Source organism: Erpetoichthys calabaricus, chromosome 2 (assembly GCF_900747795.2).
Source record: "Erpetoichthys calabaricus chromosome 2, fErpCal1.3, whole genome shotgun sequence".
Lineage (NCBI taxonomy): Eukaryota > Metazoa > Chordata > Cladistia > Polypteriformes > Polypteridae > Erpetoichthys > Erpetoichthys calabaricus.
This window is the reverse complement of record NC_041395.2, coordinates 140,556,465-140,575,625: the sequence shown is the minus strand read 5'-3', so window position 1 is coordinate 140,575,625 and position 19,161 is coordinate 140,556,465. Positions and strand designations below refer to the sequence as shown.

At 37.7% G+C, this 19,161-nt stretch overlaps 1 protein-coding gene across 1 annotated transcript in view; it reads left to right on the top strand.

Moving 5' to 3' along the window:
• Positions 1–5,527: 5,527 nt before the first annotated feature.
• The window catches only part of mfn1b (mitofusin 1b), a 46,533-nt gene continuing 32,899 nt past the window's right edge, over positions 5,528–19,161 (top strand). The window contains exons 1-4 of the mRNA XM_028794582.2: positions 5,528–5,705; positions 15,069–15,186; positions 15,537–15,708; positions 15,834–15,996. Of these exons, the coding sequence (XP_028650415.2) occupies positions 15,072–15,186; positions 15,537–15,708; positions 15,834–15,996 (450 nt within the window). The 5' untranslated portion in view covers positions 5,528–5,705; positions 15,069–15,071. The remainder of the gene's footprint in view (positions 5,706–15,068; positions 15,187–15,536; positions 15,709–15,833; positions 15,997–19,161) is intronic.

The following is a 19,161-nucleotide window of genomic DNA, read 5'->3' as shown; positions in this document are numbered from 1 at the left end:
CTATGAAAAATATTAAAATAATGGGTTTTTAGAAGTTTTTTAAAACGTTCCTCAGTATTAGCCTGGTGAATTCCTATAGGTAACGTATTCCAGATTTTAGATGCATAACAGCAAAAGGTCACCTTGTTACAAAGAGCTGTGTCTATCTGCTCTGTAAAGTAGGAACCCTGGCAGTTCTAATGCAGTGTCAGAAACTGATGCATTAAGCCAAGTTTCCACAAAAAAATATGCTGATGTGAAAAAATAATCCTTACTTGTTATGAGAAGAAGATGAAGTTTATCGATATTGTTCTTCAGTGATCTGACCTTAGATAAAACCAACCCGGGAAGAAGCACTTTAAATCTGTGGCTTTTAAATCACGCAAGAGATCCTTCTCACCTCCCTCTTCTCCACTTCAGGTGCATGTTACCTTTCTGGGAGTCCAAGTTTGCATTTGGAAGGTTTATAAGTAGTAAATCCATATGTAAGCACACTTGATCAGCTGAAGTTGAATAAAGTCTGATCCCAATTGACAGATGCTTATCTTGTGTGTAAGAAATCCTCATTTTGTTACAAAATGCAAAGTTAACAGACAAAAACAATAGACACATATGCAGTAACCAAACAACTGTGGTTTCACTGACTGGTGCCATCATGGAACCCCAGCCAGGAAATACAACATAGCCCCCTCCCTCCCTAAGTGGTGGCTTCCAGATCCCCCAAACTAGCCATTAGTCCAAAAAAAAACACCATTACTGCATGGAGATGGCAAGGCACGAAGACATTGGCCCAGCTTAGTAGACAAGGCATGAAGACTTTGGCCCAGAAGAAACTTGAGAGTGTCCCCTCCTGGGGACACTGACATCAACTTCGGAGCACCCCCTTCCTTGCGGTTCCAGTGGGGCAGACAAAACAGGCACATCACCTCTTGGTGATCCTAACAGGCAGACCACCTCCTGCTTGTCCTAACAAAGAAGATGAGACAGGCAGATAGACACCATTTCCTGGCAGTAAGGACTAGACAGCAAGACAACCACCACCCAGCTTGGGTAGATGGTCTGAAACAGATACAGTGTACCAAATACTAAAAATAAACTGAAAGGTGTGTTTGGAGAGAGGGTATTCACCTTTATACAGGTTAAGTCCATTTGAGTCTCAGGCTTTTTAGCACATTTCAACAGTTAAGCAGACACCAGCATATGCAGAATGCTCTCCCCTGGGAACATAGCAAAAGGAAACATACTATAGCTTCCACTCCTCATCTGACCAACTGCCACCAGGCAGAACTCTCATGGTGATTCCACAGAACCATTCAAGATCGCATCCACGCTCCTGGAGGACTTTGATATCGCATCTATGCTCCCATCAGACTTAGGCCTGTTCTCAATGATTTTCTGAGGCTCCTTGACAACTTCCAGACAGCTTTTGGAAACTTCCAGAGATATGACAGCTACGCAAATTGGATCTTTCACAACAGTAGTGTGAGAAACAACAAGTGGTTGAATAAAAGAGAATGCATCCCTTGGGGTGGATGGTGTAATGACAGTATTGGTGAAAACCGGCTAATAAGAGGTGAAATGGTTAATAAGGTGGGAAACGCGGGAGCAACGGTGTGTGCAATAATTGAGTGGATGAGGCGCACATGAATGAGGCAAATGTTCAGTAGCTGTTGGAGAAATATGTGATTAAGATGGCCATGAGAGAAAGCTCAAATGGGAAGCAGCACCGCAGTTGAGAGGGCAGGTTCTAGTGAGTTCTGTTTTTTGATTGGTGAATTGTCTGTAGAGTGAACATAAATCTTTGGCTATCCACAGCATCATTTATGACAGGCACTTCAGACACAAACTCATAATGATGGAGTTTCCTGAATTAAAGTATCCATTTTGCAAAGTAATTCTGGGCAACCTTTTTTTGCACTTACATCCAACACACACAGTCACAACTTTGAGAATGCACATGAGCCACAGAATTCCCCTATGTGGATGATTCACCAATCAAAAAACAGTACTTGCTAGAGCCCACCCTGTCAACTTTGAAATAAACAAATGAAATAATTATATGAAGAAATAAGCAACAAACAATATATTTTGTGACACATTTAATTATTTATGCTCACATTTCATATTGTTATCGTTTATTCATTGTCCCATTTAACAGTATTTTTAGTTTTTGTATTTATCTAGAATAAACTTTAAAAATATTTGATATCTGTTGTGTACCTTTACTGTTCCTTCTACACTCTTAAATGTGGTTCTTTAGTGCAATGCCATTGGGGAATCATTTTTGGTTCACAAAATAACCATCCAAATGAAGGTTCCAGAAAGAACCTTTATTTAGATCCATAACAAAAAAATCCATAAATAACCACAAACAGACAATAATAAATTTGTGAAATACCAATGGATTCCATATTTTAAAAGCATGCAGTAACACATTTAAGATTTTCTTCATCTATTCGTATTCTGCTAAGTAGCCTAGTAGACATTAAGGATTTCTGTTTTGTCCACACATCTTTTCAAAGTCCAACCTGCAAATGCATATGCAAAGAACCCTTCCTAGAATGAAATTGTTCTTTGTCAAGCAGAGGCGTGACCACGGGGGGGCTAGGGTGGGCACTGCCCCCCCCCAGACAAGCCGTGCCCCCCCCCCCCGCGAAATGCTCTGTCTGTCCAATGAAAACTCTGGAGAAGAATAACATTTAATTTTCCAAAACTGAGTTGCTTTCCATTCGGCCCGTTTGAATTTGGGGCGTATCTGTCAGCGTCTCCTCCACTAGACAGGCACCATGCTGATCACAGTTCACTTTGCCACACATTTTGCAGCACGTTTTGAACCTGTTGACCTCATTCTTTAATTAAAACAGCGTATACGTTCCATTCTTCTTTTATTTTCTGGTTGGTAACACCAAATGCTATGCATAGGTGGCTTATTAAAAAGCAGACATCTTCAACCTCTGTCCCTCCGCAAGCTGCTGGCTCCATGGTTGAGCCCAGCACCGCTGCTACCAACACAGAGCACAGCGCACCCACGTCGGGAACTGAAACTCCAAAAGATGTAGATAAGCCTACACAATCCTCCAGCTCTGCTCTGCCTTCAACAAAATATACAGTCCGGTCTGCCTGACTTAAATATGAATAGCCCATCCCAGCCCATTTTAATTAATTATCCCAAGCGCGCATTCGGAAAGACACTCAGATATTTTAGTGCAAGCTGGTATCAGTCTCGACCATGGCTTCAATATTCTGTTGTCCGTGATGCCAGCTTTTGCTTTGCCTGCCGCAAATTTAGTGTTTCCAATTCGGACTGCGAGGACATATTCACCAAGTACGGCTACACTAATTGGAAAAAAGCTCTAGAAAAAGACAGTGGTGGCTTCCACAAACACGCGTCTAGTATCCCGCACGTCAGAGCCATGTCTTCATCACAGCACTTATCATTGGTGTGTCTTCAGCTGCATGCGAAAGCTCTTTCTCTACTTTGAACCGCATTCTCACTCCACTCCGCCGAACAATGCTGCATTCAAGGAAAAGAAATTTAGTCATTCTGGCACATGAGAAAAACATCACAGAAAATCTAGACATGAATGAATTTATTTCAGAATTTGCCAAAAGTAACCCCAGACTGGTCCTGTGGATAATATCCAGGTTAAACACTGGAAACTGATGTCCTATAGCCTCCCATGACTACAATAAGCCACGTTTCTGTTCTTGCTCTCATACGTTGTATACATTTGACTTTATTGATATTTACCTTGTAGATGTAGTTCTATATTTGTTCACACAAAATAATAATACAAGTTCGATTGCCTCTGTTAATTTCCATTGAACAATAGGTTATGATTTATGCCACAATTTGTGCTTTTATATGTTATATAGAACTATGTTGTTATTATTATTTGACCCCCTACAAAAATGGGGATGGATGGATGGATATTTTTTGCCCCCCCAGACAAGCCAAATGCCCACCCACACATGATGTTCTGGTCACACCTCTGTTGTCAAGCAATACTGCTACAAGGAACCGCTCAATGCAGTAAAATGCCACTAAAGAACTGTTATTTTTATCCTCATGTACCTCAGCATCTCTTGCCTAACACGTCCTGTCTAGATTGCTTTCCTGTAATGCCTGCTTTTTAGACTCAATCATTCTGAGGTGACTTTCTTGCCGGCTTCTCGCTTTTTGACTGCCATCAGTGGTAAATGGGCCCCCATCACCCTCTGTGAAAATATCATTTCTATTCTTGCAAATGCTTTACCTCGCTAGTATTGAGCAAACCACCGTCACTCAATGTGTTATTTATTTTGTTGTGGTTTTAACTATTTTTTTTTCTAAGACAAAAAAAGTGACAATCAGGAATTGAACTTTCAACCCCTAACATAGCATGTCATTATCCCTACCTCTGAGCCAACAAAACCAAACTGACCAATCAGACTGAAGCCAAACTGACCGATCAGATTGCTTGGAGGGACCCTAACAAACACGCACACACAAACAATATCATTTTAATAGATAGATAGATAGATAGATAGATAGATAGATAGATAGATAGATAGATAGATAGATAGATAGATAGATAGATAGATAGATAGATAGATAGATAGAATTTTGTCCAGAAAATTCCTCGGAAGCAGATGAGTGCTACTTCGGATATTTAAAACTGTGCTGGAAAGTCATCTTGGAGTTGTGTGATTTGTTTATCCCATTTAAGCGGCGATCGGGCGATTCAAGAAAATAAAAGGATTACAATGACCATACCGCTTCACAGAAGTTGTACTGTTTTTGCAGTTCAACTTCGACCCATGGTTTTCTTCAATGCTTTAAAAAATCTCTCTCTAAATTCGTCGATTTTTTTTCCAAGAATTTAGTGCCATCTGGTCCTGTCTCTGATCTCTACTCTCTAAAGGAGTCGTAGAGAAGCCTGTATTACACTACAGCCACACTTGTCTTTAGAATGCTCTCCAGTGATTTTTGATGTTGGCCGCGTCCGCAGCGCCGCTTAGTTAAGGTACCTTGTCTGTGCGCGACACTGCACAAAGAATGACAGGAGCGAGCACGGTTCACGATCAGGGGCGTGTGTCATGTTTCCATAAATCAGTTACAGTTAATTAGCAATTCCAAATTGTCCGGATGGAGCGTGGATTTTTGCGTTAATATGCCCTGTGATGAAATGGGGCTCCATGCAGAGTTGATTCCAGCCTTGCTGTCGATATTGTCGGCATATATTCCCCAACCCAATGACACTGAATTGCACTGATATGTTGTGTTATACATATAGTCTGCGTGTTTATGTGTTCCAATGTCATTTTCTGTAACACAGCTCATACAGTACCGTCAAGCTAAACCACATCGTCGCTGATATTTTTCATTCTGTAAGAAGCGTATTGCAGAAAACAGTTCCGTTATAAAATTTTCAGAGTTCACTGTGATGTCTTTTGGTAGTTTTATCATGATTGAGACAATAAATACAGTAAAACGATTGGGATAATGGAAGTACTTGAAGTGGAACTTTTGTCGATGGCTTTAGTTTCCTGCCAGACGTCTGCCCGTATGCACACGGTGCCGTGTGACCGACGACTTTGGTTCCACCTGGTTGTCGTTTTTTGACACGCTAATCTTCTATGGAAACAGAAAGTGTGGAGTTTAAACCGCATAGTCTACGGTATTTAAGGGTAGATATGTTTCATTGACTGGTAATGAGGTTTTGACGAATGCACCAACGACGGCGGTAAGTACCATCCTCTTTACATATAAGCATTAAAATAGGTGTCGGTTGTTTTAAGGCATGCAAGTGTTGGGAAGAAGCCGTAAATCGACACGGTTAATTAATGTACAAGTACAGGAATACATTTTTGACGGAGCTGTCATTTGAGTAAACGTGAAGAGTTTCAACTGGCTCAGAAAGGTTTTTAATATCTTTGCTAATCAAACCGGAATGCAAATTATAATGCTTATTTCCTTAGATTTACGTTACGGATATGAAGCAAGTTCTACAGAATTAATATGTTATCCAGACTCCTTTATTTAATTGACAACGTATATTTAATTACGAATTCCTTGGTATAAATTGAGCTTTCGTGTTCTGGGTTTCCATAGTATTTATTTGAAGGGATTGTTTTGTCATTAATCGTAAATGAAAGATGGTATGTAACATGCTGGCCACGCGAAACATCGAGAGACGCAACAAGGAGCAGCCTGGCTTAATCCTAATCACCACGGCACAGAACAGAGCCCGCCGCTGCACAGGAGGCTTGCGGTGCCTTCGTTTCACGTGTTACCAGTTTCTCAGAATCTACTGTAACCTTCGTTTGAAATTTACATCAGTTAATGGCACATTTAACCTCGTTTGTTGTTGCTTTATTTTTCACATTCCGCCAGTGGATTTAAAAATGCCACGCAGGGATGGATTAACCATTAAGCAAAATAAGATCGTGCATATGGCATCAAGGGAAGGAGGGGGACCACAGAAATTATCCATTGCTGGATTTACCAGCGACCATATGGTGCAAAACTACAAATCGTGCAGCTGAACCTGGTTCCTGAAAAAGGGACTCCCACATTAAATGGGAAACATTGAATATATACACTAATAAAATAGCAATAATAGAGGCAGGCATGATACTCAATCTGTATTGAATATTGAAGCAAATTTGTTATGTAAGATTAGTTTTGAGGATCTGATCAAAGGCTTTACAATTGACACAAGTAAAAGAAAACTTTTCAAATATAAATAAAGTGGAAGTATACAAAAATAAACTTTTTCCATCTTACTGCAAGTTTTGTTTCATTTTGAAAAGTGTTTATTTTATGGTTGTTTATATTTTGAATTAGATATATATGGGGGCACCAAAACGATTTAAGTGCTTAGGGCGTCCAAAGGTCTTAACCCAGCCCTGATGCCACGCCAGTGTTAATTGGCAATGATGTCATGTGGTTTAGTCATCACTGAAATTTTGTATTAGCATTGAGCAATGTTGCATAAGTTTTACTTTCTGAAACCCCTTTCATACAGTAATTACCATGAATTATGTGAATGAAATCTTACTGAGACTATCCATAGATGAACCTCTTAGGATAAATTGGCCAGGTGTGGTTGAGTGTGACCCATTGCTGCCGAGATAGGTGTTGGCCTCAGGGATTGTTTAAGCAGAACAGGGAAATGTTAATAAATAATTCAGGCTGACATCATTCAGTAAGATATACCTGTAAATTGATTTTCATTCTTTCAGTTTTAGATCTTGTTAGACTGGGTAAACCAGAAGACTGTCAACACTGAGTGACATTTTTGAAATATCAAAGCATCTTTTAAGATTCATCAAGCTGCAGTGTGTTCCACTTTAGTATGTTTTCAGTTTACTGTCTAAATGCAAAAGTCTTAGTATCCTGTAATAGCTGGATTGTGTTTGCCATTTAACATTCATTTTGAAAGAGGAATAGCAAAAATGTAACTTTTGTAGTTATTTTTCTACAGTGGAATAATAACTGAAAGCATAAAGTGTATTTTTTAATAGTAAATTTTTTTTTCACTTTCATTTCTTTCCAAATATTTTATTAAGCCAGGAACCCCATGATGAGCACACACATTTGTGAATTGGATATAGTTAGATCAGGGTTTCTTTAGTTCGGTCCTTAGGGTTTACTGTAGTTGTAGGTTTTTGTTCCAGCTAGATTCACAATCATTGAATCATTTTATTTATCATATTGTTTAATTAGTTAGTTTTTTTTCTCCTTTTCAATGATCAGAAAAGTATAGTAGTATGAGATTTACATTTATAGGAGATTTTGAAGCCTTTGTGCTTCTGCCTTAGTTTTAAATGCTCAACTCTTTTTTCTGACATTTTTTTTATTTAGTAAACATTTCTCTGCAACCTTTGCTTCCTTATTTGTAAATTGTCAATAGTAACAAAATTAATACCACAAGATGCTTTGGAAAATACTCCATAAGTTCAGGTGTTTCCCAAAATTCCTCTCTGTGCTCTGTCTCTTCTAAGTTGGAATGAGGGCAAAAGTCCTTATTGGCAAGGAAACAACTGCTCCTTTGGAAATCACTGTTGGTGTAAAGCAAAGTTGTGTCTTGGCTCCAGTACTCTTCAACATTTACCTTGTTGCTGCAACTCTTCTCTCCAGAATCGAGTTGGGCGCCACTGATGGAGTGTGGCTCCGGTACTGATTGGAGGTTAGTATTTTTAACTTTATTTTCAACTGAAGATCATCAGTCTACTCGGAAAAACTACTAGACAATCATAGAATATATGAGCTCCAGTATGCTGACGATGTTGTCAGCATAGCTCTTCACCTGGAGAGTGTTCATAGGACCATTGAGTTCCTTACACCTTGCCTATTTGTGGATGGGACAGGAAATTGGCGCCTCCAATATGCTGACCCTTTAGACTGCTTTCCAGCACATAGATCTTACTGTGGACATAAGGACTGGTAGAGCAACACTGGGGAAACATGCAATCCTTCACCTACCTTGGAAGCACATAGTTATTTCAAAATGTCCAAGAAGCAGACAAAAACAGATCACTAGCATTTATTTGTTTATATTTCAAGCACTGTGTGGAATCCTATGTGTTAATTTGTGAAAGTGTTTTGTTTTTGTCCCCGTGCTGTGATCCTTCTGTGATAATGATGAGATAAAGCAGGCATTATGAGGATTTGTGTAGCATGTATGCTCATGCATAAAGCCAGTGTCACAGTTTGGGACTTTGAAAATCTGGTCATCCCAATAACTCACCATTAGAGTGCTACGTTCACCTGATATCCTTAATGGCCATATTTGTCATAACTGAATAGCTTTTCAAGTTCATTTCATGAAAATTACTACAGCCAGCCATGCTGAAGCACAGAAGGAATGTATGTGTGTGTGTCTGAGTGAAAGAGGTCCCTGTGATGGACTAGAATCCTGCCAAGGCCTGTTTTCTGCCCTTTGCATGGTCTCTTTGGGTTAGCCTCTAGCCTTTGCAACTGTGAAATGGATTGAAAAGGTTGTAGCATCTACCTACTGAACTTAGTCCAATGAGGAGTATAGTGCCTGTACAGCCATCGAACGTACCTGAATGTAAGGCAGTGCATACATGTTCTATCCAGTTTTCCTTTTCCTTACCCCACTTTAATGCGTTTAGGTAGTAATTTGCCACAGGTGGGGGGAACGTTCAAGTGGTTATATTTAGCTGGGAGGTGTTTGATTGGCTCACTGTTACAGAGTGACATTTTGTATGTAAGTTATGTGTTCATTATGGAGATGTGCAGTTATACCTGGTTAACAGCTAGTGGCTTGTGCTTACTTATCTGAGAGAAGATGCTGTGATAAAACATAAAGCACACACACTTAGTTAGGATGGCAGGTCTAAGTTAAAAATATCTGTGCAGTTGCTGACTATGAAATTATTTTGTTAGGTAATCCTTACGAGGAATTTATCTACACCTTGGAATACTCCACAAGAAAATCAGTGTCTCACTTTGCAGAAAAGAACTTATCTGAAAATTATTTAATTAATCATTTGGAAATCTCCATGAGAGTTGACTTGTGTGTGAGGAACAAAGAAGAGCTAGGGCTGCAAATACTTGTTTCTCATTAAAGATAATTATAAAAAAAAAAAGTTCCTCCACTGTTATGTGAAGTCTGTTGCATTTTCCCAAGCGTAAGTTTTTTTCCATTTACTGTACTGTTCAATGAGTCTGATCATCATTATTCTCTTCTAGAGAATGGCATTTATTAAACAGCTTGTAAAACACGTTCGTAGTGGCTCCAGCACATATACAAGCTACCCAGGCAGAACAATTCAGAATGAGCTCTTTAATTTGTAAGTGAGAAGGCAATAGAGCATATAGTGAGTGATATGAAGCAGTCCAAATATTACTCCATTGTTTTCGAAAGCACAACTACTGTTAGCCACGAGGAGCAAACAATACATTATAAGGACTGTCACACTGGAGGAAGCACCTTGGGACAGTGCTTTATGGGATTCCTTCCAGCAGCTGACACAACAGGAGCAATTTTGTCTTCTCTTGCTATGGACAGTCTTGTGTAACTAAATATTCCTTTTGCTGAATACAGAGGGCAAAGGGGAAGCACAAAGGAGTACAAGCCAGACTGCTGCTGGAAGAAAAATCCAAGAGGTTTCTTGTGCAGTGTACCGTCCTAACCCTAAATTCAGTGGTAATAGATGCATCCCATAGTTCAAAAGATGCTATTGATTTTTTTTGAACATCTGGAAAAGCTTTACAGCTTTTTTTTCAGGTGTTCTTTAAACATGGACTATCTTTTTGAAACTTGTATCTATCACAGTACATATTTGTATTGTGCTAGTTGGGTCCTCAAGATGGTTAGGGACAGCCCTGCATGTAATTATAGTAAAGGGAAGAATCTGACTGGTGTGTACTGCCTGCTATTCTTTTTTTTTTTTTTTTTTTTTTTTAAAGAAAAGTAAGATAACAGAGGTCATATAGGGAACAGCAGTGGGGGCCAGAAAAAAGTTATAAAGAATACTGCTGAGTTTAAGGAAAAGTCCCTGTAAGTGATTTGAAATGCCCCCTGGAGGCCACAGGGAAGAAGAAAGGGTTGTAAATGTAAAAATCCTTCTTTTTTCATCTGCTCCCATTTTGTGGTTGCCACAGCAGATTATCTGTCTCCATCTATCCCTGTCTTTTACACCGTTTTCTGCCACACTGACTTTCCTCATGTCCTCCCTCACCACATCTATAAATCTTATCTTTGGCCTTCTTCCTGCCTGGTGGTTCCATCCTTAACATTCTTTTGCCTTTGTACCCCAAACCATCTCAATCTTGCCTCTCTCCCTTGGTCACCAAACTGTTGCACCTATGTTGTCCCTCTAATATACTCATATTTAATCTTGTCTACTCGTTATTCTCAACAAAAATCATAACTTCAACTCTGCCACTTTCAGCTTTGCCTCCTGTTTTTTTTTATCAGTGCCACTGTCCGTCTCCAAACCATATAACATAGCTGGTCTCGCAACAGTTTTATAGACCTTCCCTATCACTCTTGCAGTTAATCTTCTATCACAAATCACTCCTGCCATTCTCCTCCACCCAGTCCACCCTGCCTGCCCTCTCTTCTTTGCCTCTGTGCCACACTCTCCATTTCTTTGTATTGTTGAACCCAAGTATTTAAATTATTCTACCTTTACCACCTCTGCTCCTTGCAGTTGCACCCTTCCACCACTTTCCCCTCTCATTCCTGCCCATGTACCCCATCTTACTCCTACTGACTCTCATTCCCTCTTTCTCCAGTGCATACCTCTATCTCTTCAGGATTGCCTCAACCTGCTGTTTACTCTCGGTACAGATCACAATGTCATCCACAAACATCATAGTCCATAAAGACTCCTGCCTGTCCTCTTCTGTCAACCTGTCCATCACAATTGCAAACAGGAAAGGGCTGCTATTCAAACCACACACCTCACAGCAGTCACAATGCCCTCATACATATCATGTACCACCCTCGCATACTTTTTTGCTACTCCCGAACTCCCCATACAGTACCATCACTCCTCTCTTGGCACCCTGTCAGACCCTTTCGCTAAGTCCACAAACACGCAATGCAGTTTCTTCTGACCTTCTCTGTACATCTTCATCAGCACTCTTAAAGAAAATGTCGCATCTGTAGCCCACTATCTTGGCATCACTCAATCCTATATTTTCATGGTGTGCCTGATAAACTTTATACCTTTATACAATCCCTTGTAGTTAATGCAGTTCTGAACATCTCCCTTATTCTTGAAAACTGGTACTAATATACAGTACTTATTTTCCACTCCTCACTTTTCAAGATTTTGTTAAACAATTTAGATTGAAACTCTTTTGACATGTCACCTAAACATCTCCATGCCTCCACTGGTATATTATCTGGGCCAACTGCTTTTCCCCTTTTCATCCTCTCCATAGCTTCCTTCACGTCAGCCTCGCTGATCCTCGGTACTTCATGATTTACTATCTCCACTTTATCCAACCTACAGTCTCTCATTTTCTGTATTAATAAATCCTTGAAAGTACTCCTTTCACGTTTTCAATACACTCTTTCCCGTTTGTTAGCAAATTTTCATTGCCATCCTTTATCACACTGACATGCAGCATGTCCTTCCTCACTCGGTTCCTATGTCTGGCCTTTTCTCCCTCCTTTGTGTCCAGTTTCTCATATAGCTCAGCATGAGCCTTTTCCTTAGCCTTCGCCACCTCTCTCTTCACCTTTCGTTGCATCTCTTTGTTCACCTATCTGTTTTCATCATCTCTCTTGTTATCCCAATTCTTTTTTGCTAACCTCTTCCTGTTTATGCTTACCTGTACTTCTTCATTCCACCACCAAGTCTCTTCATCTTCCTTCCTCTGTCCAGATGTCACAGCAAGCACCTTTGTAGCTCTCTCCCTTACCACTTCACCTGTGGTGTTCTAATCATCTACCATGTCTTCACCACCATCTAGCACCTGTCTGAATTTCACACAATCGTCTTCCTCTTCAGCTTCTACCACCTAATCCGTGTTTCCATTCTCACTCTCTTCCTCTTTTTCACCTCAAAATCATCATGCATACCACTAATTGATACTATCTGGCTACAGTATCCCCTGCCACCACCTATACCAAATCAAACATGTGGATGAGAGACCAATGTAAAAACAAATCACATAAATGCACAAAAAGTTTTCTTGTTTTGCACTTTGTCTCATTGAGAATAAAAATATATACTACCAGTCAAAAGTTTTAGAACACCTCAGTTTTTCCAGTTTTTTTTTTTTTTTTTTTCCAAATTTAATCAGTTGAAATGCAGTGAATGACCTAAAATGGTAAGCCGTAAACTGACAGAAGTTTACAAGTAAACTTTAGGTTAGCAAAAACTGAAAAAAAAGAAATTTCAAAATATTACAAATGGGCATTCTTCAGGGAACAACTAACACAGTAGGTTACAACCAATAGATGTTCTGCAGCAATTAAACTAAATTATGCTTTACAAGTTGAAGCAAATGATTTGCACAGGTGTCCCAACTTCTGTTGATTATTTAAAAACACTATAGAAAGTTGTAAATTCCACTGACAATGGCAAGAAAACTACAGTTAACAAATGAAACGAGATAGAGCATTAGATGTGTAGGCCTTTCATTTAGAGAACTTGCAAAGAGTCAGTGAGTACAGTATAATACACAATCCAAAGGCAATTGAAAAGTGAAAGGAACTCTGATAGGAAGAGATCTGTAGACCCAAAATTACAACCCATTCACAAGACAAGTTTCTGGGGGTATAAGCTTGCATCATAGGTGCCTCACAGCACAAAAGCTTCAAGCACAGCTTAATGGTAGTCAAAAAAAGCAAGTCTCAGTTTCCACAGTCAATTGGAGACTTTATGCTGCTTTCTTCCAGTCTGCGGTAGTCCATAGCAGGTATTTCAAGGCCCTATTTTATCCTTTAAGGAATGGCTTTGTTACTGCCACTAACCCTGTCAAACCAGCAGCACAAAGTAGGTAAGTACAATCTTACTGGGGGGAGTAGGTAAAAAGCAGTATTACTGAGTCATTAATGAAGGAAAAATGGCTCTTTAGAATGTGTTGTGATAACTGCTATTAACTATTGAATTGAGTATGTTCAGTTTAATTAAGTCTGGTGTTATTTTAGGAAAATGTGTCTCAGTTTTTTCTCTTCTAAAATGAATGATGATTATGTTTTTGAATTATGAGCATCTGCCTTAAAAGTGTTTTTTAGAACTATATTATGCTCATAAAGAGGAGAAAGAACACATTTGATATTAATAATATGCTTTTTAAAAATAAGACGATAAAATTAGACTATAATTAAAGAATAAATTACCCATGTTGATTGGTAACATGCCATGTTCCATCACATTGCTCATGTTTGCAGTATTTCTTTGTTAGATCTGCTGATATGGTAGGTTGCCGCAGTCTGACCTCGTAAACAAAATACTTAAGTTGTATGTGGTAATACAATGTAGGTGTGCTACTTTTGCATTTTGGCATAAAAATGCTGAGTTTGGAGCAAACATCAGTATCATATCCTATGAAATGACCCAAAACTGGTTCACATTTAGCATGCTTCATCTTTGTGGAAGGTATCTGTTCTACTTCTAGATGGAAAACAATCTGATATGTACCTTAAATACTGCCCTTATGTAGATCCCTTAAATAGACACATATCTCAGAAAAAGTTTTACCAGGTGTTTTATTGTGTCAAGGAAATCAGACTTTGAAATGAACATTTAAATAAATGTCTAATTAATAAGGTTATTTGGTTTTAATTCTTAACATAAATTAATCAGTTAATTTATTAACATTCATTTGTCCCAAGTAAAGTTACTCTTTGATATATTAATCTACTGTAGTACTGAACTTCATGCTGTTACATTTACAAAGTTATTGATGGAGAATAAATATAAATTATGAGTTACAGTGTTAAAAATATTATGCAAAAATGCATTTTGACCTAGACAATAATGCTCAACAAGCAAGTGTGTAATTCTTTCTTGGAAAATGTTTAAAGAAATAAATTTAATTACTTAAAGTAAAATGCTTTAAGTCAGTGACACATTTATTTGTTGATATCATTGTTTAACAATATGAACAATTAAGAGAAAAATTTAAGGTACAAGTATCGATCTGTTTTTCATTTCTTCTTGAATTATTTGTACTGTTAGATAATTATATTATTCTGCGACTTGGTCTCAGTTTTCTTTATTACTGAGAGCTAAATATGAATGGTAATAAATCGATCCTTAAACTGTATGGCCAAACATCGTTACAGCTTTCTTCTTGAATTTCAGTTTGTTTTTGAGTGGATGTCATGCAGTAAAGAGTAATAGGGATATAGCTTGTGTATTTAATATTTATAGTCGGATCCCCTTTCCACTGTTATTTCAGTATATAAAAGAGAATAGTTTAATTTGGTTTATCAGTTTACCAGTAATAACAGCAAATGAAGCTGAAAACATTTACATACAATGGTTTCTTTTTCATTTTATTAACAACCATGTACTTTCATGTATAGAAAGTTAGTAATCTTCAAGTAAGTTCCACCAGTATCTTTATTTTTCAGAAAAATATTATTGTATTAATTTCTTCACAATAGGACATGGCAGAAACCGAAGCTTCGCCCTTGAAGCATTTTGTTGTGGCTAAAAAGAAAATCTCTGCAATTTTTGAACAACTTTTACAATATATCACTGATGGAGCAGGCTTTGTAGCAGGTAATTCTTTTGCAAGACAATCATGTTGTAAAATAAAAAGTATGTATTTGCTGCTTAAATTCAGAAATATCAGAATTTCTAATAAGTGTGTGTGGTCAATGATATTGGATTGCACAAATGAAAAGCGAGAACAACAGTTTTAAAAATACACTTAAATGGATGTTTTAATAGAAGCATTACTTTTCATAAATAGGGAGTTTCAAAGTACTTACTGAAAATATAATGACCTTCGTGTAATTGTATATATGTGCAGTTTGATTTGTAGAGTGGCTCACTTTCTCCAAATTGTGATTTTGAAATGAAACATTTAGAAGTATAAACAACAGATCTTTGTACATTTTTGTTTTCAGAAATACAAGAAAATGAAGAACTACAACAGATATCAGAAAAAATTCAAGAAGTACTTAAAAGCCAAGGAGAGATCAAAAGTCAAAGTGCAGATATAAATGAGTACAAACAGAAGATTTTGGGCATCAGTGGGGTGCTAGCACGCCGGCACATGAAAGTGGCATTTTTTGGCAGGTATTGAAGTTACTGATAGGTATTTCTATGAAGTGAATAATCTTTTTTTTTTTCATAAATTAGTCATTGGTTTGTGACATTTATTGTTTTTGTGGTCAAAATGTCTTTTTCTCTCTTTGCTTTAGAACTAGCAACGGTAAAAGCACGGTTATTAATGCAATGCTGCAAGATCGCGTTCTTCCCAGTGGGATTGGACATACTACAAACTGCTTTCTGAGTGTGGAAGGCACAGATGGGGATAAAGCATTTCTAATGACGGAAGGATCAGATGAAAGGAAGAGTGTGAAGGTTTGTAATTTTTTGGTATCCATAAGTATTACATTTAAGAATTACATAGTTTTATACAGTATAAATATACATACTGGTTTTTTTTTTTTTTTTTTTTTTTTTAAAGTACTAAAAGTATTTGGTTTATCGTTGATGGCTAAATTTAATATTACCCCAGTTTAGCTTCCGGATATACTGCTTAATATGCCTTTAACTATTATTATTATTATTATTTATAATAATAAATAATAATCATTATTATTATTACTATTATTATTATTAACTTTTTGCTTTAATGCTCATTAAGTAAATAAAATTAGTTTACATGGCATCACATGATTTTTAGGACTTACTTTTTTGTGCATTGCGATACCCGGTACCCACTACATCAGTCAAACCATAGGGGAATCTACTAGTCATACCAAAGATAAACCAGTGTAAGTGAGGGAGATGCACACACAAGATGGTGCAAAAATGGACAGTTCTTTATTAAAAACAGAGTATAGCAAACTATCAAAAGTTAAAAAAAAGTAAAAAAACACACTAGCATGTTTATCATGTGTGAATAAAAGTAATGAAATAAGTAAAAGAAGAATTCAGACATAAAGTCAACAATCTCAGTCCTTTTCCCTTTTCTCAAGCTGCACAAAGGGAACCAAAGACTTTATAATAAAAAAAACATACATGCTGTATTAATCCTTGTCTCTTTCCTTTCTTTAGGTTGTTCAAGGAAACAAAGGACTTCTTAAAAAGAAAAAAATAATCTGTTCAAAATAATGTCCCTGCTCACCATATTATCCCTACTTCTCATTGCTGCAAAATGAAAGCAATCTCTGTGGCATCCATCTCCCCAGCCCCCTCCAGATACTTAGCATGCCTTCACGTAGGTTGCTCTATGCTGTAACCTGGAAGGACACCTTCAGACCTGTTACCTATGCTCACGTGCATGTGTATGGCTATGGATGCTCAAACTTTGATTACTCTATAGCAAGTAATGTGTTCTCTAAAAGGCCCTTTACTCATACTGAAGCAGCTTCAGTCTCATATTTCGATACCTTGCATCATAATGCTTCCCCTGAATGAGTTGTGTAGCACACCACTGCTCGCCCTCTCACTACCTTGGACATATACGTACATGCGCAGCTGCCCTGCCATTTCTTTCTCCAATGCATTTATTGGCGCCACCTTCAACCCCTCAATGAAAGCAACCCTGTATTACTATTTAACCAAAGGGAAAATCTATAATTAAGCATGCAAAATCTGAAATATAGACAATGACTTAATGTAACTTGCCACATCCGTGGTCCAAAATTTTTAAAATGTGGGTAAGGGCTAGGGAAAAAATAATGTAATAATGCTATAAAACCATATTGTTTCCTATAATACATTGATTTTCTTTTTCAACTGACGCTGCAGCAGACTAGTTTTAGTTGATGCTAGAAACAGTGTATGGCTTCTGAAGGAATTAGAGGAAATTGAATGTATGTGTTTGGCAAGGCATTCCCATCTTAACTGTAAATTTTAATGTTGCAATGGCAAAATTAAGTACTGGAAAATATGAAATAATTGCTAGTTCACCCCGGGTTAAGTCAGGTATGTGTGAATACCTTAGTGTTATTTTGGAATGTAATACATATCACAAAAAGAGATTGTCTAAGACAGCTGCAAAAAGGATACAAGGCTAAATGAAGTATGGCTTATCATTATAAAATCTTGCGTTTAATCTTATGGTAACTGGAAATAACTTTCATACATTTTTGTCTTACTTCTGTCAGTACCATAATGTTTGATATCCTCCAAGTTCACATCTTAAATAGGATGTCTGACAGCCACTGAAAAGGCCAAATTATGTTATCTGTCAAATGCAACATAGAGTCTCACACAACAAAGTATCCAGTGATATATTGTTGCGTCATTAATGATTGAAAAATAAAGTACCACATAGAAATAAAACTGATTTCATTTTTGAATAATGTTTAGCAGATTATGATTGGAAGAAGTGAAAGAGAAAGTAAGTTTAAAGATATCAAGTGAAACCAATCACACAGGGACAGCAAGCTATGAGATAAATGATTGACGTTGGTCAAATTGAGTAAACTGCTAACTTAAGCTGATAGTTGTAGAACAAGTAGATGTGTTGTGCATAAAAGCAAATGATGGTCAGTAACAGTTGAAGCAGCATGGAATCCTAGATGTCAAGTTATGAGTACTATAGAAGGAATGTATTATAAGGGAGAGAGTTATAAAAACGTGTTTAAGCAAAATCTGGGGTGCATAAAGTTTGAGTTCTTTGAAAGGCGCCTTGTATAAATGTATTATTATTATTATTATTAATAATATTTTCATTAAAACACCATTGGTTTAATTCCATGCTATTGGAATTTTGTTTGCAATTTTTTTTTCCCCCAAATGTCAAGAAAATATCTAACTTGACTAGAGGTGCCATAATTTTGCATGGAACTGTATATGTATGAATAATTTCCATTAAGATTTTTAGGCTTATTGAGGTGAAGTTTTAGATTATGGTTATGTGTACACTTGCCCGTCTCCCATAGATAAGTGATCATAATACCAAAAAACTTAAAAAGGAATGCATGTGTTTTAAGTGCAAGGTTCACAGAACATGGAAAGCTGGCTCCTTTTTAATTCTAATGCAGAAGCAGAGAGGCACTTGTATTTGGAGGTCGATGCAGAATGTGCTAATTTAGCCGCATCTGTTGCTCCACACCATTGACTGTTTTGCTTATGGTGACTTTACACCTTTCTTTTAAAGTAATTACAAATTTACTTTCACATTCATAACTGACAAGAGTGGAACCTGGGGATGCACCCTGTGGGCCGTAAGGTGATGCACATTCAGCAACCAAGCCAGTGATTTTTAAATAATGCTTAACGGGTGTTAAGAGGACTAATGTGTGCCAACAAACTTTCCCCACTCCATCACTCTCCCAGCCACTATCCCACAGTATATGGAGACAAGGCAGAATAGTTCCAAGGATCATGAAGGTGATGTCAAATCCTGGACCATATCGCAGCAGAAATTTGTCGGATCAGGTGACATATTCCCAAATCTTCATTCATCCAATTTTGCTGATCAGACTGTAGCCTTTCAGTATATTGATGTTTTTAGCTTACAGTAGTGGAACCCAGCCTGGTCTTCTGCTTCTGTAGTCCATCTACTACAGG